Source organism: Helianthus annuus, chromosome 7 (assembly GCF_002127325.2).
Source record: "Helianthus annuus cultivar XRQ/B chromosome 7, HanXRQr2.0-SUNRISE, whole genome shotgun sequence".
In the NCBI taxonomy this organism is placed as follows: domain Eukaryota; kingdom Viridiplantae; phylum Streptophyta; class Magnoliopsida; order Asterales; family Asteraceae; genus Helianthus; species Helianthus annuus.
Window position 1 is genome coordinate 47,881,958 of NC_035439.2, and position 22,959 is coordinate 47,904,916.

At 37.4% G+C, this 22,959-nt stretch overlaps 3 protein-coding genes and 3 long non-coding RNA genes across 8 annotated transcripts; 5 read left to right on the top strand and 1 right to left on the bottom strand.

The window, feature by feature from the left end:
* Positions 1–2,660: 2,660 nt before the first annotated feature.
* Positions 2,661–3,975, top strand: LOC110938484. Its single transcript, XR_002591428.1, has 3 exons — positions 2,661–2,792; positions 3,259–3,312; positions 3,883–3,975. It is a non-coding gene; the product is annotated as an uncharacterized LOC110938484 (long non-coding RNA).
* A 1,010-nt stretch (positions 3,976–4,985) lies between these two features.
* Positions 4,986–6,536, top strand: LOC110942560. The gene has a single exon (XM_022184334.1). It carries the CDS (start codon positions 4,986–4,988, stop codon positions 6,534–6,536), a length of 1,551 nt encoding a protein of 516 aa, XP_022040026.1.
* Positions 6,537–8,776: 2,240 nt separating this feature from the next.
* On the top strand, positions 8,777–9,409 carry LOC110942561. Its single transcript, XM_022184335.1, has one exon. It carries the CDS (start codon positions 8,777–8,779, stop codon positions 9,407–9,409), a length of 633 nt encoding a protein of 210 aa, XP_022040027.1.
* Positions 9,410–9,627: 218 nt separating this feature from the next.
* LOC110938485 lies at positions 9,628–11,167 on the top strand. Its single transcript, XR_002591429.1, has 3 exons — positions 9,628–9,759; positions 10,226–10,279; positions 10,850–11,167. It is a non-coding gene; the product is annotated as an uncharacterized LOC110938485 (long non-coding RNA).
* A 5,423-nt stretch (positions 11,168–16,590) lies between these two features.
* On the bottom strand, positions 16,591–19,254 carry LOC110938486. 3 transcript variants are annotated; one of them, XR_004863400.1, is made up of 8 exons: positions 18,940–19,254; positions 18,667–18,797; positions 18,322–18,546; positions 18,166–18,232; positions 17,915–18,023; positions 17,745–17,802; positions 17,082–17,379; positions 16,591–16,910 (listed from the first exon to the last, which is right to left on the bottom strand). It is a non-coding gene; the product is annotated as an uncharacterized LOC110938486 (long non-coding RNA). The 3 variants fall into 3 exon arrangements; XR_004863401.1 differs by lacking the exon at positions 17,082–17,379; XR_002591430.2 differs by having other exon boundaries at positions 16,591–17,379.
* Positions 19,255–21,103: 1,849 nt separating this feature from the next.
* Positions 21,104–22,308, top strand: LOC110938488 (non-specific lipid transfer protein-like 1). Its single transcript, XM_022180791.1, has 3 exons — positions 21,104–21,508; positions 21,813–21,863; positions 21,939–22,308. The coding sequence occupies exons 1-3, from the start codon at positions 21,163–21,165 to the stop codon at positions 22,166–22,168; spliced, it is 627 nt and encodes a 208-aa protein (XP_022036483.1). The 5' UTR covers positions 21,104–21,162; the 3' UTR covers positions 22,169–22,308.
* The last annotated feature ends 651 nt before the right edge of the window (positions 22,309–22,959 follow it).

A 22,959-nucleotide genomic window follows, 5' to 3' on the forward strand; every position in this document is an offset into this window, starting at 1 on the left:
TCATTGTAGTATATTTTTATTTTTCGTTACTCGTCGGTACGGATTCTTTGGTCTTGCTATCATAGTATTTTTTTTCTCTGTCCGTTACTTTGTAGTACGGATTTTTGTCTCTGTCTTAAAGTGTTATTTTTATGATTTGATACCTATATTCTTTTGATATGTGATACCTTATACAAGTCTGTTTGTATTTGTATATGTTTGTTTGCTTATTAGTGAGTTGTAGCATGCCATACCTCAGACTTGTACTCATGGTCGCATGTTCCAGTTAGTATAACTTTCAGTTGCCTGTAAAATTTTTTATAAGGCCTTAGTATTTGTACTCTGTCACCCAAGCATGTCTGGCTTGTCGTTTGGGCGTCAACGACATGGCACTTATCGTGACAGTGCGTAATCAAAGTTCACGGCGTCTCTAGCTCGTGCTTGTGTAGCACCTTGGCCACTAGAGGCGTATAGATCGATCTTAGCTTTGAGTTGAGTTTGTTTGTCTGGAGATGGAATAACGGGTGCACGCCACACTCACCATCTCATAGGTGCATGGAGTAGCTAGCTGTGTACCAGTCTGTTTCTGTTTCTGGCTTTGGGTGCTTCTCTGTTACACGATTTATTTTGTTGATATATACATCTGTCGTGTAAGTTAGTATATGTTTCTGTCTGTGTATAAGTTCAGTATCAGTTCTGATATGTTTTGTACGCATCTGGATATGTTCCCGATCGTTTATCGGGTTATGCTTCTGATTATGTTTAGCGTCTGCTCTGATATGTCTGATATGTTTGTACGCATCTGGTTATGTTTCCAATCATGTATCTGGTTAATTATGCATCTGACTATGTTCAGTATCCGACTATGTTATGTATTTGTTATGTCTGTTTTGACTCAACATCTGTACCACTTTGTATTAGTTCTGTCTCAGTATCAGTCTCGATTTGGATGTAGATTCCGTGTATACATTTACTCTGTCTCCGTTAGTATCTGTGTTCAGTATTTGATTCGATGTCTATCTGATATTTGTCGTGGGATTTGTCTTTGTTTCGTGTCGATTTTCCGATTGGTTTAAGAAATTCGTAAGGATTTTATTATTTTACATATAAACTTAGATGATCTAAAGTATTTTGTTTACTACATATAAATCTTTAAAGTTATAAAAATAATTATTTTGGCTAAATAATAACTTATAAATATTGATTAATAGATATGAATTTGAATCTAAATGTTTATTTAAAGATGATAGTTTCAACAATCTTTCCTTTCAAAGATTATGATATTATAAATGGTCTTTAAAATGTTTAGGCTTACGTATTTGGTTTTGTTTCGGTATCGGCTTCCCATGTCGGTTTACAAAATTATCATCAGTATTACGTTTTGAAAACCAAGTTATTTGATTCATTCTATTTCTTAAATTTAACTTTTCAGTGTTATAAAATTAGTTATTTTGTCTAATTATGATTTACAATGAAGTACGATAAATTATTATATTTTGATAAGATTCAAACCTTCGATAAAAGAATATAGTTTTGCCCCTCGTAAAAAAAAAACATTAGCATTATTAAAGGATGTTCTAAAATGAGTTCGTTTATTAAAAAAAAATGGTTTTAATCATCATGGTCAACCATGTATCAGTTCTCTACATCGGTTTTGTGTCGAGTTCGATATCGGTTATGCATCTGAATGACTTTTGTTCCATATCAGTTTCCGTTACAGTTCAGATCGATTTGTGTATCAGTTTTTGTATCTGTCTAGTGTCTCCATCTATTTTTAGTACTCGTGTCAGTAACCGTTTCAGTTCGGTCTCAGTTATGTTATGTTGTGTTTTGCTTCCGCTGACATGACTTTACTTGTACTGTTGATTTCTCCGTTACTGAGCAATTTTTGGCTCAGCCGTATTTTTCTTTTTGTGTTTTTCTTATTTGTTTTACAGGTAATATTGTGACAACTCGAACTTTTGACTTTCATTTTGTATTTAATGCACGTTGACTTTGACCATTGACTTTGACTGTTTGACTTGGTTGACTTGTAACTGCACACGTTGTGTTATTATGAAACGAATTGTGTTGCTTGTTATGTGTTAGAAATTTAAGTTGCATAAGTTGTTTAGAAACTGAATCACTCGACGAAACAGAAGTTGATTCGCCAAATAACCCACCGACGAAACAGAAGTGTGTTTCGTCAACTTCAGTTTCGGCGAAATAGGTCTGATTCGCCGGCCCATATGATTCGTCAAGCCCATTAAGGGCCCAGTACCATTAAAACACGTATATGTTAGATGGAAGAACCACTTTCACCAGACTTTAGCAAAACAGAAACCCTAGAGCTCCTGTGCGCAGACGACAATTGTGTGTGTGTTCCCGAAACCCGCTAGCGATTAACTCATCTCTCCACTTACTCGGTTAGTCGTTATGTGTTCATGATTTTCGATTTATATTCGTGCTATGTTTGATACCATGATTTGCTTGTTTGACCGAGTCTTGTGTAGGCATGTTTAGGATCATAAATGTAACACCCCAAAAATATTGAATAAACATAAGATTAAATCTAATAGTAAAGAAATGATGCCTAAATTTAATTAAGATGAAAATAGAGGGGTCAAGGTTGTAACTATCAAAATTTGATAGTTAAATATAACAATTAAGAAAAACCCCACACACAGTACGTGTGTGGGAGTTCTCTGCGATCAAACAAGGCCAAAGGAGGGGGAAACCCTAGTTCAAAGAATCAAGTGAATCAATCCAAATTCATGAGCCAATCTGATGCATGTTCTCTAAATTGTGATTAGCTAACCCTAATCTCTTAAGTGGTAAGTTCAATTTCTGAAAAATCTTGAATTGTAGGATGAGGGGATAATCCCAATCTCGATTTCTTGTATTAGGATAGGGAAATCTGAGATGTAAATTACCTTCTAGGGCAAGAATTATGTTTGATTGTAGGTTGCATGAAAAATGTAGTGAAAAACCCACTTTGATTAGGGTTATGTTACTAATAGGAAATTCGTAAGGATTATGATCATGTTTTAGTTGATATATGAAGTTGTTGTGATGCTTGAATGCTAGATAAACTAATTTTAGAATGAAAATTATGTGAAATTAGGGGAAGATGATTCTTGTGTTGTAATGAGTTAGTAGGAACATGCTTAATAGACTTGTACCTTGTACCTTAAATATGACGCCTACCAAGTGTTCGATGAAATGCATAAAAGATGAATGTACATGAGAATAGTAGAAAGTATTGACAAGCTAAGTGAAGGAATGAATGTTCTAATGTAGGCGTAAAAGAAGAAGGTACAAGCACTAAGCAAGCGGAAGGAGTACAAGATCGAGGTATGTTTCGTTTTACACGAATCTTTATTATATTTCCCATTTATATTAAATTTAATGTAAAGCTATCCTTGTATAACGAACGTGACAATGTAGTAAGTAAGCGACAAATCCCTTGTGGATTTGGGTATGTTAATGAAAGTAATGTTGAGTTTATGCAAAACCCAATTTCACGGGTTGAACGTGTATGCTTAACTCTCTACGAGAGTGTTTATGCTAAACCCAATTTCACGGGTTGAACGTGTATGCTTAACTCTCTACGAGAGTGTTTATGCTAAACCCAATTTCACGGGTTGAACGTGTATGCTTAACTCTCTACGAGAGTGTTTATGCTAAACCCAATTTCACGGGTTGAACGTGTATGCTTAACTCTCTACGAGAGTGTTTATGCTAAACCCGATTACACGGGTCGAATGTGTATGTCAAACTCTCTACGAGAGTGGTTATGCCTAACCCAATTATTGGGTTGTTGTATGCTTAAGAGCGAGAAGGTTTTATATGTATAAAGCTAAAACGAAGGGTTATGATTTTCCATGAGATAACTAACCTTTTAAATTGTGAATGTTAATGTAGGTAAAGCACCTCTATAGGCGATTTGGAGATATGGGACGAGCACATGTTCAAGCCTTATGATACCAAGCGCTTCCGCAACTTATATGCATGTTTTTGGGTCATGTTTATTACTTGTTAAACTTTGTTGAAATGTTTTAGAATTGAAAACTTGTCATTTTTGTTGGGATGGTTTTATGTTAAATGGGTCGTAGTGTAAACGTTGTAAGTTATGTCAAAACAGGGGGTATGCTCGTTTTACAAACGGGTCATGCCCAAATTTTGTAAAAATTTTCTATTAAGTGTCAAAATTGTATTTCAATGTCCGAAAGATCTTGCTTAGCATGTAATCTAGTATTTTAGAAATAGCGGTCCTAACAAGTTGGTATCAGAGCCAAGGTTTGAGGGATTCGAGCTTTTAACGCGATGCTTGAACTCAAACCAATGGCTCGTTCGAAAGTGTGCTCGCTCCATAATCGCCAATGAGGTAATAATGTATGATTTCGATAAATGCTAGTATATGTTATGAGTTTAAGATGTAAGGTTAAGTTAAATATGTGAAGTAACAATTATGGGTAGCAAAACAAGTAATTCCGGAACCCGGGCAGCTGGTACGGACATGGAAGTGGGTTAAAACACAAAAAAATGAAGTTGCAGCGAAACGATCAGGGGAAGGCCGTCGCCGACGCCCTGTATGTCCGTCGCCGACGCCTTATTTTGGCCGACGGCCTAAGTTCCTGTCTACGGACCTTTTTACCCGACGCCCACTTTTAAGAGCCGTCGCCGACGGGCTACCCTGCCGTCGCCGACGGCTAGCGTGGGTCTGGTTCGCTGATCTGCCTTGTTTTTACACATTCTAAGTTCCCGTATCAATTGAAAGCCTACTAAATTGTGATGAAAAGTCCATGTGGGACTTCATAAGTATGGGGAACCATAAATAGAAATTATGAAGTGATGAACTCGAAATAATCGGAGGTGACGAGTCGAATAATATGAACGAATAGTAAGAATTTAAAAAGGCAAGTAAATTCAACTAAGGGAAGGTGGATGAAATAAACTTGGATTAATGAACTATGACGTAATGAAAGCTTGTTAGTTGTGTTAAATATAAATGTGATGTTGTGTAGATGGCCGATGCAAGAAATATCAATGATGATAATGATGATAACAATGATGCGGCTAGACAAGAAGCATTCGAGAACAGAGTCACTGAAGTAGCGGAAGGGGTTATACAAGCCAATCTACCACGGTTGGCTCAAGAAGTAGAAAGCCGAGTTCTGGGTGTGGTGGATGCTATGATGACCAGTAGGTTTGAAGAATTGAAAGAATTAATCGAAGGATCCAAGGGTAGAGGTAAGGAACGAAGGTGCACTTATAAGGATTTTATGGCATGCCATCCGACGACGTATGACGGTAAAATAGATCCTGTTGAATGTCAAAGATGGATCTCGAACATAGAGGCGGTCTTTATACGAAGTCGGTGTGATAAGGAGGATCAAGTGATGTTTGCTACCGGTTTACTAACCCATCAGGCGAAGGATTGGTGGGATGCTCACAGCAAGGAGGTAGGCGAAGACAGACTGCAAGTTATGACTTGGCAGGAGTTTAAGGGGCCCTTCATGAGATATCATTGTCCTCAGTCGGCTATCGACAAGATTCAGGAGGATTTCTTACGCCTCCGGCAGAAAAACGAATCAGTGAATGAAATAGCAAACAATTTTATGGATAAGATGAAGTTCTGTGGAGAATTGGTAACAACCGAGAGGATGAAGATAAGTCATTTTTATGGTGTGTTAAAAGCAGAAGTTAGAGAGTTCATCACTCCCTCAAAATGTGAAACTCTTGAAGAGCTCATTGATTTAGCGCGGGATAGAGAGATCGAAATTAAAAGGCAAGAGGAGCGAGGTGAAAAGAGGCCGAGTGAAAAAGGTGCAAGTTTTAGTCCATCCAAAAAGGGGAAGTTTCAGGATCAAGGAAGAAAGGGTAAGTCGAAGGGTGGGATTACACCATGCAAGACGTGTGGAAAGCTCCATACCGGAGAGTGTTTGCTAGGTAAGAAGGGGTGCTTTAAATGCGGTAAGGAGGGGCATTCGTCCTATCAATGCCCGGACAACCCAAAGACTTGTTTCAACTGTTTCGAAAAAGGGCATATCAAGTCGGAATGTCCAAAGCTTCAACAAGGGTCAAAGAAAGAAGATAGGAAGCAAGAGGGTTCTAGGGCAAAGGGGAGAATGTTTCAGATCACGTCTGAAGAAGCCAAGTCCCATCCAAATGTGGTCTCAGGTATTTTTCTAATAAATTCTATACCGGTTTACGTTTTGTTTGATACCGGAGCTACCATGTCGTTTATCTCTAGTGAAATTGTTCAACATCCATCCTTTAAGATTGAACGAATGTCGATGCCCTTAGAAGTAGAGATAGCAGACAGTAAAAATTACTTGTTGCACGAAATATGTAAGAATTGCAAATTGACCATTGAGGATGAGGAGTTTGCTATTGATCTTATCCCCATGATCTTGGGGGAATTCAAAGTAATAGTGGGTATGGATTGGATGTCTCAAAACCATGCAGAGATAAAATGTGAAACCAAATCTATACTTCTCCAAACTCCAAGTGGAAGACGATTAAATGTACAAGGCGAAAGAAAGATGGAAGCGAAGCTATGTACTCTCGTTTAAGCCACTAAGTACGTGCTCAATGGGAGTAGAGCATACTTAGCTTACGTAGTAAATACTCAACAAAGCCTCCCAAAGCTTGAAGATGTAGAAGTTGTGAACGAATTTCCGGATGTATTCCCGGAAGAATTGCCGGGACTCCCTCCCGAGCGAGAAGTGGAATTCAATATCGAATTGAATCCGGGTGCGAAACCGGTCGCGAAGGCTCCCTATAGATTAGCTCCCACGGAAATGCGGGAATTAATGACACAAATACAAGACCTCCTAGACAAGGGCTTTATACGCCCAAGTGTGTCGCCTTGGGGAGCGCCCGTCTTATTTGTTAAAAAGAAAGACGGGTCGATGCGCATGTGCATCGACTATAGGGAGTTAAATAAGCTAACCATAAAGAACCGCTACCCTTTACCTAGAATTGATGACCTTTTTGATCAGTTACAAGGGGCGAGTTGGTTCTCCAAGATAGATCTGCGATCGGGGTACCATCAGGTTAGAGTACGAGAAGAAGACATTCCAAAGACCGCATTTAGAACCCGTTACGGACATTATGAATTTTTAGTTATGTCCTTCGGGTTAACAAATGCGCCGGCGGCTTTTATGGACCTTATGAACCATGTATGCCGACCCATGTTGGATAGGTCTGTGATTGTATTCATAGATGATATTCTGGTTTATTCACGAAGCAAAGATGAACATGCAGTACACTTGCGTGAAGTACTTGAAGTTCTCCGTAAGGAGAAGCTCTACGCAAAATTTTCAAAATGCGCCTTTTGGCTTAGGGAAGTGCAGTTTCTGGGGCACGTAATAAATTCGGAGGGTGTTTTGGTTGATCCTTCAAAGATTGATGCTGTAATGAAGTGGGTTTCTCCGAAAAACCCGACAGAGATAAGAAGTTTTCTGGGTCTTGCGGGATATTACAGAAGATTCATACAAGATTTTTCCAAGATAGCCTTGCCCTTAACAAAATTGACAAGAAAGAAAGAGAAGTTTGTATGGGAGAAAGAACAGGAGGAGGCTTTTCGAATGTTAAAAGAGAAACTATCAAGTCCCCCGATCTTAACACTACCAGACGGAACCGAAGATCTGGTGGTCTATTCAGACGCTTCACACCAGGGATTAGGTTGTGTTCTAATGCAAAGAGGGAGAGTTATCGCTTATGCTTCGCGACAATTGAAGCCTCATGAGGTGAACTACCCCACACACGACTTGGAATTAGCAGCGGTAGTGTTTGCATTAAAGATTTGGAGGCATTATCTATATGGGGCAAAATGCACCATATACTCGGACCACAAAAGCCTTAAATATTTCTTCGAACAGAGAGACCTAAATATGAGGCAGCGGAGATGGCTGGAACTTATCAAGGATTATGATTGTGATATCCTCTACCACCCAGGAAAGGCAAATGTAGTAGCCGATGCGTTAAGCCGTAAAGAGTATCCATCTCCCATAAGAGTGAAATCCATGAAGATGATAGTTACGCCACGATTACTCGAGGCGATCCGCGAATCCCAAATGAAGTCGCTCGGAGCGGAAGACCTGAAGAGGGAAAGATTAAAAGGTGTGATCGATGATCTAGAAGAGAATTCGACCGGGCTTAAGACACGGTTCGGCCGAATTTGGATCCCACGATTCTGTGAAGTCAAGGCTGCCTTGCTCGACGAGGCACATAAGTCTCGATATTCGGTCCATCCCGGGGCTACAAAAATGTATCGGGACTTGAAAGCCAACTATTGGTGGCCGGGTATGAAGCGTGACATAGTTAAATACGTCGCGAAATGCTTAACATGCTCCCAAGTGAAAGCAGAACATCAAAAGCCGTACGGGAAGTTACAACCTTTGGAGATACCGGTATGGAAGTGGGAGGAACTAACGATGGATTTGATAACCAAGCTTCCTAAAACAAAGAAAGGGCACGATACAATATGGGTAATCGTAGACCGACTTACAAAAAGCGCTCACTTTATATGAACGAGATCATATCCCGTCATGGAGTGCCCGTGTCGATTGTCTCGGATCGGGACACTAGATTTACTTCTCGTTACTGGCGAAAGTTCCACGAGAGTGTGGGTACGAAGTTGCACATTAGTACCGCCTACCACCCTCAAACTGACGGCCAGTCAGAAAGAACCATTCAAACACTCATTGATATGTTGAGGGCGTGTGCCTTAGATTTTGGGGGAAGCTGGGACGACCAATTGCCACTGGTCGAATTTTCTTATAATAACAGTTACCATAGTGGTATTCAAATGGCACCTTACGAGCTACTTTACGGGAGGAAATGTAGGACTCCCGTATGTTGGGGTGAAGTAGGACAAAGAGAACTTGCACCAAGTGATTTAATAGCAATAACGAATGAAAAGATCGAAATGGTTAGAACAAGGTTGAAAGCAGCTCAAGATCGGCAAAAAGCTTATGCAGACAAGAGAAAGCGTCCCATCGAATTCCAAGTCGGAGATTTTGTCTTGCTAAAAGTGTCCCCATGGAAGGGTATAATCCGTTTTCGCAAACGGGGAAAGCTAGGTCCTCGTTACATTGGGCCGTTTAAAATTTTGGCTCGGGTTGGAAGGGTTACGTATCGACTAGAATTACCGCCTGCTCTAGACGGGATTCACAGTACCTTCCACGTGTCTCAATTGAGGAAATGTCTCGCGGATGACACAGCATTAGTACCTCTCGATGACATTGAGTTAGACGAGAGGTTAAACTATGTAGAGAGACCCATAGCCATTAGAGATTTCAAGGTGAAGAATCTCCGCAACAAGGCTGTTAAACAGGTGCTGGTACAATGGCGGCACCGGAAGGGTTCGGATCTTACGTGGGAAGCCGAAGATGAAATGAGGAGACACTATCCTTTTCTTTTCGGTATGTCAAAAATTTAAATTATGTTCAGGTTTCGGGGACGAAACCTCTTTTAAGGGGGGTAGACTTGTAACACCCCAAAAATATTGAATAAACATAAGATTAAATCTAATAGTAAAGAAATGATGCCTAAATTTAATTAAGATGAAAATAGAGGGGTCAAGGTTGTAACTATCAAAATTTGATAGTTAAATATAACAATTAAGAAAAACCCCACACACAGTACGTGTGTGGGAGTTCTCTGCGATCAAACAAGGCCAAAGGAGGGGGAAACCCTAGTTCAAAGAATCAAGTGAATCAATCCAAATTCATGAGCCAATCTGATGCATGTTCTCTAAATTGTGATTAGCTAACCCTAATCTCTTAAGTGGTAAGTTCAATTTCTGAAAAATCTTGAATTGTAGGATGAGGGGATAATCCCAATCTCGATTTCTTGTATTAGAATAGGGAAATCTGAGATGTAAATTACCTTCTAGGGCAAGAATTATGTTTGATTGTAGGTTGCATGAAAAATGTAGTGAAAAACCCACTTTGATTAGGGTTATGTTACTAATAGGAAATTCGTAAGGATTATGATCATGTTTTAGTTGATATATGAAGTTGTTGTGATGCTTGAATGCTAGATAAACTAATTTTAGAATGAAAATTATGTGAAATTAGGGGAAGATGATTCTTGTGTTGTAATGAGTTAGTAGGAACATGCTTAATAGACTTGTACCTTGTACCTTAAATATGACGCCTACCAAGTGTTCGATGAAATGCATAAAAGATGAATGTACATGAGAATAGTAGAAAGTATTGACAAGCTAAGTGAAGGAATGAATGTTCTAATGTAGGCGTAAAAGAAGAAGGTACAAGCACTAAGCAAGCGGAAGGAGTACAAGATCGAGGTATGTTTCGTTTTACACGAATCTTTATTATATTTCCCATTTATATTAAATTTAATGTAAAGCTATCCTTGTATAACGAACGTGACAATGTAGTAAGTAAGCGACAAATCCCTTGTGGATTTGGGTATGTTAATGAAAGTAATGTTGAGTTTATGCAAAACCCAATTTCACGGGTTGAACGTGTATGCTTAACTCTCTACGAGAGTGTTTATGCTAAACCCAATTTCACGGGTTGAACGTGTATGCTTAACTCTCTACGAGAGTGTTTATGCTAAACCCAATTTCACGGGTTGAATGTGTATGCTTAACTCTCTACGAGAGTGTTTATGCTAAACCCAATTTCACGGGTTGAACGTGTATGCTTAACTCTCTACGAGAGTGTTTATGCTAAACCCGATTACACGGGTCGAATGTGTATGTCAAACTCTCTACGAGAGTGGTTATGCCTAACCCAATTATTGGGTTGTTGTATGCTTAAGAGCGAGAAGGTTTTATATGTATAAAGCTAAAACGAAGGGTTATGATTTTCCATGAGATAACTAACCTTTTAAATTGTGAATGTTAATGTAGGTAAAGCACCTCTATAGGCGATTTGGAGATATGGGACGAGCACATGTTCAAGCCTTATGATACCAAGCGCTTCCGCAACTTATATGCATGTTTTTGGGTCGTGTTTATTACTTGTTAAACTTTGTTGAAATGTTTTAGAATTGAAAACTTGTCATTTTTGTTGGGATGGTTTTATGTTAAATGGGTCGTAGTGTAAACGTTGTAAGTTATGTCAAAACAGGGGGTATGCTCGTTTTACAAACGGGTCATGCCCAAATTTTGTAAAAATTTTCTATTAAGTGTCAAAATTGTATTTCAATGTCCGAAAGATCTTGCTTAGCATGTAATCTAGTATTTTAGAAATAGTGGTCCTAACAATAAACGGTTGTGAATGATTGAATACAGTGATCTTGATTTCGTATGTACATGAATGATCAGTTGCAATAGATTTATGCGAAACACGATTGTGGGTTGGGGACTTATGATAAACTGATCGAGTTGATGTGATTACGTGATTTGGTAGAACTAGAATTATCGATGCTCGTGTCGGTTTGGTGTTGTTAAACGTTATTGATTATGATTGCTGAGTTACGTTTCTTGCACAAGGGTTTGTTGATTCGGTGACTGATGATGATTGCATGACTGTGACGGCTGTCCTAGAATGATTAGGGTTTTCCTGCAAAACTGTAACTGATTAGCGTGATTGACGTAACTGACTAATGAAGTAACAGACTTGTCAACGAAACAGGATGTTTGGCGAATTAGAAGTTGTGTTTCGCCAAAGGATGTTTGACGAAATAGAAAGTGTGATTCGCCAAAGGTCCTTAACGAAATAGAATTATGATTCGTCAAAGGGTAGTTGACGAAACACATTGTGTTTCGTCAACCTGTGTTTCGCCAATTTATGTGTTTCGCCAACCTCTGTTTCGCCAACTTGGAAAACCTGCATAGTAAACTGGTTTAATTCTGTTAAGTGTTAACTGAGTTAGCTAACGGATGTTAAACACTATGCATGACTTGTGTGATGTTGATTAGTGAGGTGTACTACTTGGTGATCATTGACTATGCTTATACGTGAACTGTATGAATTCAAACTGATTATGAATACGTGCGTACTTTAGGACTCGATTGATTAATTACAAGCACATACTTAGCATACCGAGCAAACCCAAGGTGAGTTCACACTCTTACCAAGGCATGGGATTCTCGGGGTGTTGGGAATGGGATTGAAAGGGTAAGGTTGAATAGATTCATACGGATACCATTACTAGACTACCATACCATCGTCCTCGGTTGTGCAGGATACATACGTAAAACCTACGTATACTTATGCTACTCGCTATCCTCGGTTGTGAAGGATACTCACGTAAAACCTACGTGAACTTATACTCACTACTGCCTCGGTTGTGTCAGGCACTTACGTAAAACCTACGTAAACCCCCGCGTACTCCTATCCTCGGTTGTGAAAGATACTTACGTAAAACCTACGTAAACCCCATACGCGCTACTGTTCTCGGTTGTGAAGAACACTTATGGTTACGCATAGTCTAGTGGATTAATAACATGGGAAGCCCCCACCAATAGCAACCTGTATTGGCCCAGTAGAGCCACCTGATACTCATGAACTTACTATTACGCATTTACTTTCTGTGAACTCGCTCAACTAGTTGTTGACTCTCTGCTGCATGCCTTGCAGGACCTTAGGTACTAATGGAGCTTGCACAAGGAGGAGCAGGTCGTTGTGGGCATATGGATCGTGACTACTTATTAAACACTTATGACGTTTCAAACATTAATACTTATGTTGGGTTTTACATTAATGCTTCCGCTACACTTACTTACATTGGTTTTGATAAACACCTTTCGTATTGATGGATAACATTTACTATTTATTTATATGTTCAATATGATTGGTGGCTTGATCCTGGTCAGTCACGCTCCCAAGCGGTGATACTCCGCAGGAGGATTTTGGGGGTGTGACAGATTGGTATCAGAGCCATTGGTTATAGAGAACTTGGTTTTAATATGGGAAAACGTTTTTATTAAAACCAGACTATAACCAGAACAGTGCTCTCAACGATCCACAACGACGCTTCGCTCCACGTGCAAGACTCGACATCCTAGGTAATAAGGTTTATGTTTATTACCTGCTTGCTAGAACTGCTTAGAACTTTGCTCGTAGTATGGTAGATTACATTGCTTACTATACGTTGTTACATGAGAACCCCTATGTGCTTACACTCTTCTGTCAAAGTTAGTTCATCCCTTCACACACATACACACACACACACCCTGAAACACAAACCAGTTCACATACACACTTATTCAAAACCACATTAAAATCAAGCACATACCACCTTAAGCGACAGTTCAGTGTAAGCTTCCTGAATGCGTTACCGCCGCCTGAGATGTGGTTGTGACTGCTCAAAATGACCAACATAAACAACATACCAAATGGTGTATGCATCATAGATAGAACATCAAGCAGATAACAATAAACCGACCACAATTCTAAATGCAACCAGCTAATCAACCATGTAATTCCACAAAAAGAAAATTATTAAATCAGTAACAAAATATAACCAGAAAAAATAAAACCCTAACCACATAATTAAAAAATAGCCTGCTCAACTCTTAATAATAACAAATTAACCTACAAAAAACAACAACAATCAAATTGATGGAAAAATCTAAAACATCAAAACGATAAAAACAAAATCCCTTCAAACTTACAATGGTAATTAGAATCCGGAACAGCCACAACTTCAACACAAAAAACCAGCAGCCAAGAGAGCAAGAATATAGCACATGCAACTACTGGACCTAAATCGAGAAATGCAAGCATCATATAAGGAAATTCGAGTACTAACTGAGTAAAATGGAAACATACCTTCGTACAGGAAACCAAATTATCCATGGAAATGTGAACCCGGTCACCAGTATCAGGGTTCAGATCCACCGGAGTCTTGACCGGAGAACAGAGAGGGTCGTCGGAACCCTAAGCGCCGCCGTGAAACAGATACACTGGACTGACTTTGACAGAACACCACCATCTCCCTGTCGACATAGACCGGCTCCACCCTTGGACTCCCTTTGGAGTTGTTCGGGGTTCATTGTAGAAGATGGTACAGAGGACAATGAGGAAGAAGACGATTGCTATGAGTGGAAGTTGGGTTTCCTTCTTTTTCCATCTCAGAATCATTATAGAGAGGGGGAAGAGAGAGAAGAGATGGAGATGATCGGTGAAGATGAAGATGGAGATGTCTGGTTGTTGAGAAGAGAAGTAAGAGATAAGTAAGCAAAAGTCAAAAATCTAAGTTTTTTTTGAAACACTCCCCATGCCCATGTTACAACCCACATATGCACCAAGTTGTTGCTTCTTAATATATGGAATAAATAATAAACTATTATAATATATTAAATAAAAAATAATAAAAAGCTATATATAATTTTAAAAATAAAGTTACTATTTATCTTCTTTGGTTAACTATATATACATAATATAATTATTGTGCACGTTTACGACATGTATGCGAGTTGCTTGTTTCTACTTTACGAGTATACGAGTTTGTATGTTTACCGGATTACATGCTTATCGGTTTACAATTTTACGTATTTACACGTCTACAAACTTACATGTTTACACGTTTTAAAAGCGTACGAGTAGCAAAATTTTAAACTTCTACAAGGTCATAAATTATATCTTGTTAAACAAGTACAAATATGTTATGATTATATTTATGGGGTAAGATCAAATAAAAAGTTTATTTTGCTTAAGTATGATGAGAAGGAATCTTAACCATTCATTTTTCAAATCAATGGGTTAAGATGAAAGTGTAGGAGAAAGGATGAGTGCAAGGATATTTTGGGAAAATCCTATTTATGGACTTTCTCTCTACTCATGCAAGCCACATGCATATTCCACCCCCGTTTTTTAAACGGTCATAACTTTTTTATACGACATTATTTTTTCATAAAAATTTCACCGTAAAATCGAGCGTCTTTTTATCTTTAATTTGAGTACCATATTGCTATATAAAATATGAAGACTAAAAAAACTCACTAAAATGTGTTGTATTTCTATGTTGTATAACATTTTTTGTGCTGCATTTTTGTACTATATTTTTGTGCTAAATTTTTTGTGCTGAATTTTTTTGTCTTAATTTTTTTTTTAATTTTTTGTGCTGGATTTTTTTGTACTACATTTGTTGCTGAATTTTTTTGTGCTATATTTTTTATACTAGATTTTTTTGTGCTATATTTTTTTGTACTAGAGTTTTTTGTGCTGTATTTTTTTGTACTACATTTTTTGTGCTATATTTTTTTTAATAGATTTTTTGCGCTAATTTTTTTACTAGATTTTTTTGTTGTATTTTTAAAAAACAAAAGGGGTGCCACATGTCATTTTTACTCCTATTTATAAGGACCAAAATGCTCTTTATTCCTACTTATTAGGAGTGCCACATGTCATTATCACAATCCTTCTTAAGCTACTTAGGCAAAATCCACTTTTTAGTGGATTATTCCCCTTATATTTATTACGTCTTTTCTTTTCATTATCCGTGTAAATTTGCTTCTTCGCTTTTCTTTCTATTTTTCAACAGGTTTTCTCTATTTTTTTCAACAAGTTTTCAAGTTTAAAGAGGAAGTGTAAAGAGACTTAAAAGTTAACATTGTTTGTGATATAACTTCTAACGGATAGCAATGTATTTAAATAACTAGGATTCTTGTAAACAGTTTCATATAATTATGAAATTATGTTTTTTATATGACACACGTCAACACGTCTTGCTTGGAGTGTTGCATAAGGTTATGCGGTATGGTGATGGTCCTCACTTGGAGGATGCTCTGTCACGTAGAATTGGCGTGAGGATGAGGCAAAAATGATGGAGGTATAGAAATAGAGGATAGACCTAAAATGTATATGTATATATTGTATGTATCAGGGGCGGACCTGTAGTGTAAACGGGGGTAGCCCGGGCTACGGCTCAAGTTTTTACGAGTAGTGTAAAAAAAAATTTTTTTTTTCCATTTTTATACACAGGACACCCCTGAACAAGTACGAGGACACCCCTAAAAAATTTTGGGATACCCCTGAGTTGAAGGTTTAGTTCCGCCACTGGTATGTATAGGTGTGTGAGAGAGGGAGAGGCCAAGTTTTTGTCTTCTTGTGTGTGAGAGAGGGGGCGAGACGGTGTTGGAGGACGGAGGGGGACGACCCCCAATACCGTCTAGCCTAAATATTTCCATATCTATACTTAATAGATAAGTATATGGTTGTGTCATTTTGCGAGCATATAATTCTTTTTCCCGTGTTTCTGTTATTTCAAAATTTCTCATTTTATTTTCAATGTATTATTTTTTTTTTTACCTAAAGCATTTAGGTGTATGTAATTTCATTCATATCTTTTTCTTCAAAAACCGTTTTATAATTATTAAATATTCATTACTAACTATTTAATATTTTATTTGTTCAACGCGTGTAGTAGATGAATTTCTAACCTAGTTTTATTATTATTAATTAATGTATTGATATTGGAATTCCATTTAAACATATTATTTCAACATCTACCTAAAAACATACATTTTCTAACAAATACTTACTAATAACACATGTAATTGTATTATAAAAAAAAGAAAAGAAAAGAAATAATAATAAGAGTTGTAATTTGATTTATAAACTAGAAGATCGACCCGTCCGCGTTGCGGTGCGGGCTAAGAAGGAAGAAACATGAAACACAACAAATATAGTGCGGGCGGGCTAGGAAAGAAGAAACACGAATAATTACAACAAATATGAAAAACACGAAGGTTGTAGCCTTTTTATACTTCAAGTTCTCCCTAACGTAAAGGTAGGTGCATATGATCACTAAATTGCATCAACAGTGGAAAACACAACACTAAAACTTGCAACATCACTTCATAACAATTTAATGTGCAAGAGTGCTATATATAATGTGCAAGAGTGCTAAAGATGAAATATTTCACCTCCCATTAGGTATACTTCCATTTAAGTTATTACACATGAAATCTCTTCGATTTAGAACCCCAAGGAGATCGCAACACAACCATGTTTTGGGCGCTGACACGCAACAATAAAACGTCAGTTGTAATATAAACTAATAACATAGGTGAAAAACTAAAAAAAAAAAAGAGTTTATGAGTCAAATCAATCCACATTGGTTGGCTTGATATATTCAACTCAATATTCCTTCTCTTACTTAACTTGCAACTAATAACAATATTTTTGTACCTTGCTTGCCACATCTGACCAACACTAAGGGGCTGTTTGGTAGCCTCTTAATGACCATTCAGATGCTACCTCTTAATGGTTTAAAAACCTCTGAATGAATAAGAGGTAACCTCAAGTCTGAATGGTTAAGAGGTAACCTCTGAATGGTAAATCATCACATGTCACATTTTTCTACCTTCTCATTGGTAAAATTCTTAATAGTTCCATTAAGAGGTAGCCTCTTAATGACCATTCAGAGGCTACCAAACAGCCCCTAACTTGTGTATAACTCTTTTGCACTTCCATGCTATTGTTAAATCTGCGCAAATTTTAAAGTAAAATGGATTGTTAGTGTCAGCTTATTGTGTGATAATTGTTGCTAAATAATTATCGTGTATATTTTTAATCTATTAAGTTATTGAAAAAACATTTTACTTGTATAGATAACAATTTCGACTTGATGAGCCTGCACAATACACTTACATGTATTGTATCATTGTAAAGTATGACATAAGCTTGTACAATACGTTTTACTATTAAGATTACATATATCATCTCTACTTAAAACTTATCGCATAAATGACATGTCGTGCAAGTAAAATATTCAAATCCTAGTCGAGTAATTTACGGATCAAACCCGTCCTACAAACGGATTAATAAATCATAAGAAGTTGAAATATATACCTGAATATCAGTGAAACCTTTACTTTGATCCACTCGGAAAAAAATCCAAGACCTAGACCTGCAAATGCAAAAAAAAAAAAAAAAAAAAAAAAAAAAAAAAAACATGTACAAACACAATACCCTAATTTGCTTCTTTCTTTCTTTCTTTAACTTGACAAAATCAGTCATACCTTTGGAACAGATCTACCGAACATGTCCTTCATCAGAGAGATCTAATACAACCACTTCTTCTGCGTTACCACCAAGTGACTTGAGGTTTGATTTTGATTTCTTAGTTACCTAGTTCATTCGATTTTGTTATATAGGTTCAAATTCAAGCAATCAGTTGAGATCAAAGAACCACAATTACCTTTAATCTATAGCAATAGGCTCAGCAACAAAAAAAAAAAAAAAAAAAACCCTAAAAATAGAGAAGAAATACCTTTAATTTATAATAATTGCACCTACCATACATCTTCCCATTACCCCATCTTCATTCTAGCGATCCCCTGCAGTATAACAAAGAATCATTATTTGACCTGTTAACGATTTGAGATTTGCATGAGGTGTGATGCTAAATATGATACAGAATTGGTACCTGTGTGAGATTCAAGACCATGTTAACGATCATGTTAGCATAAGATGCAGCATCATATTGTAATCTTCTGATAAGAAGGGTAAACAACAGATCGTTGTTGCTTGCAACGATCACAGCTACGCTATTGTTGATTATATTATCGGCAGCTTCTTCTTCAATGTTCCTCTTAAGCTTTCCAAGATATTGTTTGAACATGTCCAGTTGAACAGACATTGATAAACCAGTCTAATTTTGTAACCCACAAAAAGTAAAATAAATAAGCAAAAATCAAATGCATATACATATATGTAAAAATGTTTTCAGTTATTGATGATAAGAGTTTAAAGGCAAGATATGCATGTATACCGTTATTGTCGTTGTTAGTGGATCAAACCCACTGCGAGCAGAAGCAAAACTTTCACCAGTTTGAAGATCTTTGTCTTTTATCAAACGGTCTAGAGATGCCGAAAGATAATCCTTCACTCCAAATGCCTCGGCTTCAAATTTCACATCAGGTAATTGTAGTCATGTGAGGGAAATCAAATACGGATACAATAAGAATCCGCTATATATCACACAAAAATCCATTCATTGTTTTTCGTTTTATTCATAGGAAAGAAGAAGATGATGAATACATACCTCGATTTAAGTTCCTGTTGTCGACGTTGTATCATCAGAACTTACCCAATGCCACTGGAATCCTAACCTTTGTGGACATCGCTGCCGCCTCCAAAGTCCAAACCCTTATCCAAATTGCGGCTGCTGACCACAACGAACCACCATCACCAATTTTGCTCTTGTGCGGTGGTTGTCGTGGTCATCGGTCCGGCCCGGCCACTCTTTTTATTCTCTCTCTTTGCGTGTGAAAAGGATCTCTTTGTGTGTGAAAAGGAAGAAGTGAAGAACTATTGGGGATAACAGGAAGCAATGGATAGGGAAAAGCTGGCAATACAGTTCTAGAACATGTGTCTATTACCTACTTACTCTTTTATAAAAACGATGTACAAATACATATACATAGGTTACAACTTCTAATCCAACAATACGTTACAAATTAGAGTAATATATAATATATAATATATAATATATAACTAGAATTACGACCCGCCGCAATGCGGCGGGGATTCTTTAGTTATAAGTAAGTCGATTTAGGACGCGCACGTTATGTTAAACCTGTCAAACGGGAAACAAAATAGACGTTGTAAGAACGTTCACTCACACAAGCACGTTGTGTCGTGTTAACTCGCAAAATTTAGAACGAAACGTAAGAACGTTAAACCAAAGACGCACGTTGCGATGTGTTAAGTCACAAAATTTAGAACGAAGCATAAAGCGAAAAAATTGCGGAAAATAAAAACTATAAATAACCAAAATTGAAAGTAAAAAAAGTTGTGAGAATAGATTGTAAAAGATAAAAAGTTTTGTGTTAAAAGTAAAAAAAACAAATAGTTTTGGTTTAAAAGTAATTTATGAAATATTTTGGGTGAAAAGTAAAAAAAATCACTTTTTTAAAAAACCCCCAAAGCGAAGGTTACAACAACCATATGCATAACCATTTTTTTGTTTGAAACCCCCCCCAAAGGCAAAATTACAACACATAAGTAAAAAAATCAAAGTGGTTAAATCGCAAAAGATGGAAACTTTTGAATTAGATGTGAAAAATCAAATTAATCAAATGGGTTAAATTGTATAAGATGGAAACTTTTGAATTAGAACTAGGGATGGCAATGAGACGGGTATGGGGCGGGTATAGCTAATCCCAACCCCATACCCGGTTACAAAAATTGGTCCCATACCCGGCCCAAAACCCATCGGGTATGGGACGGGTAATTACCCATCGGGTGTCGGGCATACCCACGGGTTTCGGGTATGCTTGCGGGTTTCGGGTATCGGGCATAACCATCGGATATCAACGAGTAAAAATCAATGTATGCCGAGTTTAAAACCAATAGAAAAGGCTGGAACGTGATAAAAAACATAGGCTAGTAGGCTACGGTAATACTTTAACCAATACACATTCAAAAGAACAAAAACAGTTATATGTAATTCTAATATAAAAGCCTAATATATATTCAAGTCAAATAGGTGCATCCTTTATCCTCCATTTCAGTTTCAGTAGTTTGTTTTCACCAAAAAAAGACCACATCCAGCCAAAAACTTTGTCCACCTGCTGATTCTCTTTTGGGATTTAAGGGTAACTATTAACTAAGGTAAGTAAATATATAGCTATAATTGGGCGGGAATTACTTTTTTAGGATTTGGGACTAAATATATAATACATTATAACTTATAAAAAAATACATATTTATATGGAGTATGTTAACGGGTATATAGAATCGGGTAAACGGGTATATATAATCGGGTAATCGGGTCGGGTAAATGGGTATAACACCAAATCTCATACCCGTCCCAAATTTTTAAAACAAATCCCATACCCGGTCCCATACCCGATTACCCGACCCCATACCCGTCCTGTATGCTTCGGGTATCGGGTTTTCCCATCGGGTTCGGGTTTTGTTGCCATCCCTAATTAGAACTGAAAAATCAAATTAATCAAAGGAGTTAAATTACCAAAGATTAAAACCTTAAACTTAAATTGTCAAAGATTAAAACCTTAGGGTTAAAAAGAAACAAAGATTAAAACTTTAAACTTATATTGTGAAAGAGTAAAACTTTAAGGTTAAAAAAGAATTTTTTTTTTTTTTTTTTGAAAAACTCCCTAAGCAAAGGTTACAACACATATATGCATATACATCTTGCTTCTTTCTTTATAGGATAATAATATATAATGGAAAAGGTAAAAGTGAAAGAGGCAGCATCCATTGAATTGAAATTGAACAGAAATAACCGTCGTCCGTGGTCATGATGATGAAGACTGCATGCATAATACTGGTGGCAATCTTAGTGGCTTTTCCGGCAGGCAGCGGGCAATCGTCTCCTCCTCCGGCGGCAGGAGGCTGTGCTGACTCTGTGATCTCCTTCTCGCCTTGCCTTCCGTTCATATCGGCACCGCCTAATGACCTGGCGAGTCAACCCTCGCCTCAGTGCTGTGACATCTTCAACGGAGCCTTTGATTCCGACGAAGCCGAATGCCTCTGCTACCTTGTTCGTCACAACAGCCTTCTCGGTTTTCCTCTCAACCTCACCAAACTCCTCTCGTTATCAGATCTCTGCTCGGAGACTAACTCCCTCGCCTCCATCTGTTCAGGTCATCTTCTTCATTTCATTTCAATTCCTAGACAGTCTAGGGTTTAAGGAAGTTGGAATAATTCGTAATGTTCCTCTTAGTATGCATAAATTCAATTCGTATCTATCTGCGTGAACTTGAGGTCGTAAACTTGTGAGGTTCATTGTCAATTGGGGCCTAGGGTTCAAGGAAGTTGTAGTTTGGTGAAGGAAAGAAACAAATACAATTACCTACCTGTAATTAAATAAATTCTCTATGGATCTTTGAATGCAAATTGTTATGTTATGATCTCATAACCAACAACAAGTTTTTTTTCCGAATGTAGGTTCACCGACACTGCCACCTCTCATGGCCACCCCAAGGAAGCCCCCTTCAGGTTTCGGTTCTTGAGTCTTGTGTTCAATATATCAACTTAACATCTGCTAAATTGTCTTAGTTACCTCTTTCGCAGGTTCTACTAATGCACGGCGCACACCTCCTCCCCTACTTCATCCTCCACCGTCCACAATCATCATGCCCAGACCTGCTCCATCCACACAGAACGCCGCCGCCACTAAGCCATCTACATCAGACCACAGTAACCATCCTGATGATGCTTTTTTCTGGTTATTGGTGTTTGGAATCCTATATTTCATCATCATTCACCAGAATATAGCAGGTATGGGACTTAATCAGACATAGAATGCTTTTGTGTTTTTGTTTTCTCAACTGCAACTTCATTACACGATTTGATAGATGTGAATAAAGAATGTGCAATTATACATGCTAATGAATGAATCAATGCTATGTCAGTCAGTGGTCTAATGTGCTTTCTTTCTTTAGATTATGATCTAAGGTCTAATGTGGGCATTGATGGGAATATGAGAGTGTGCAATTATACCTGCTAATGAATCAATTAGTGATGACTATAATACAACTTAAATAAAATCACTAATTGATGGGAATCGATTAAGATCACCCTTGAGATTGTTTTGGATGGTATTCCAAGTTTAGTTATAATAATTATGGTTTCAAAAACATTAAGCTTGGTGATAAATTATCCGCATCTGTGGGTGTTTTTGTACTTAAAATTGCACATTGGAGGTGATCAAGCTTGTTTTGATGAACCGAGTCGAGTTGAAAGTCAGCCATTTAGGCCCAAATTTATTGTAAAGTGCTTACAAATCATATCAAATAGATGTAGAGGTGCACAAAACCGGTTTTGGGCCGAACTAGTTCAGTTTAAAACAATTCAGTTTCGGTCAATGAAAATTAGAATCAAATTTTGAGCAAATCGGTTCAGTTTGAATTGATCTTTGAGGGGGGGAAATAATTAAATCAATTTAAAACCAATTTTTATCCTGATCGTTTCGCTTTTGACTAGTTCCGAACATGTTTTAATATATATGTACACTAGGTTATAACCCCGTGTATTACACGGGGTTGAATAAATAAATTTTATATACTAAATAATAAAATAATATATCTTTAAA

Bases quoted from the DNA above. Each gene is read 5' to 3' on its own strand.
- LOC110938488 (XM_022180791.1), top strand. From the start codon at position 21,163: ATGATGATGAAGACTGCATGCATAATACTGGTGGCAATCTTAGTGGCT. The intron at 21,509-21,812 runs GTCATCTTCTTC...TTCCGAATGTAG, and splicing joins CCTCGCCTCCATCTGTTCAG to GTTCACCGACACTGCCACCT. The intron at 21,864-21,938 runs GTTTCGGTTCTT...CCTCTTTCGCAG, and splicing joins CCCAAGGAAGCCCCCTTCAG to GTTCTACTAATGCACGGCGC.
- LOC110942561 (XM_022184335.1), top strand. From the start codon at position 8,777: ATGGCACCTTACGAGCTACTTTACGGGAGGAAATGTAGGACTCCCGTA.
- LOC110942560 (XM_022184334.1), top strand. From the start codon at position 4,986: ATGGCCGATGCAAGAAATATCAATGATGATAATGATGATAACAATGAT.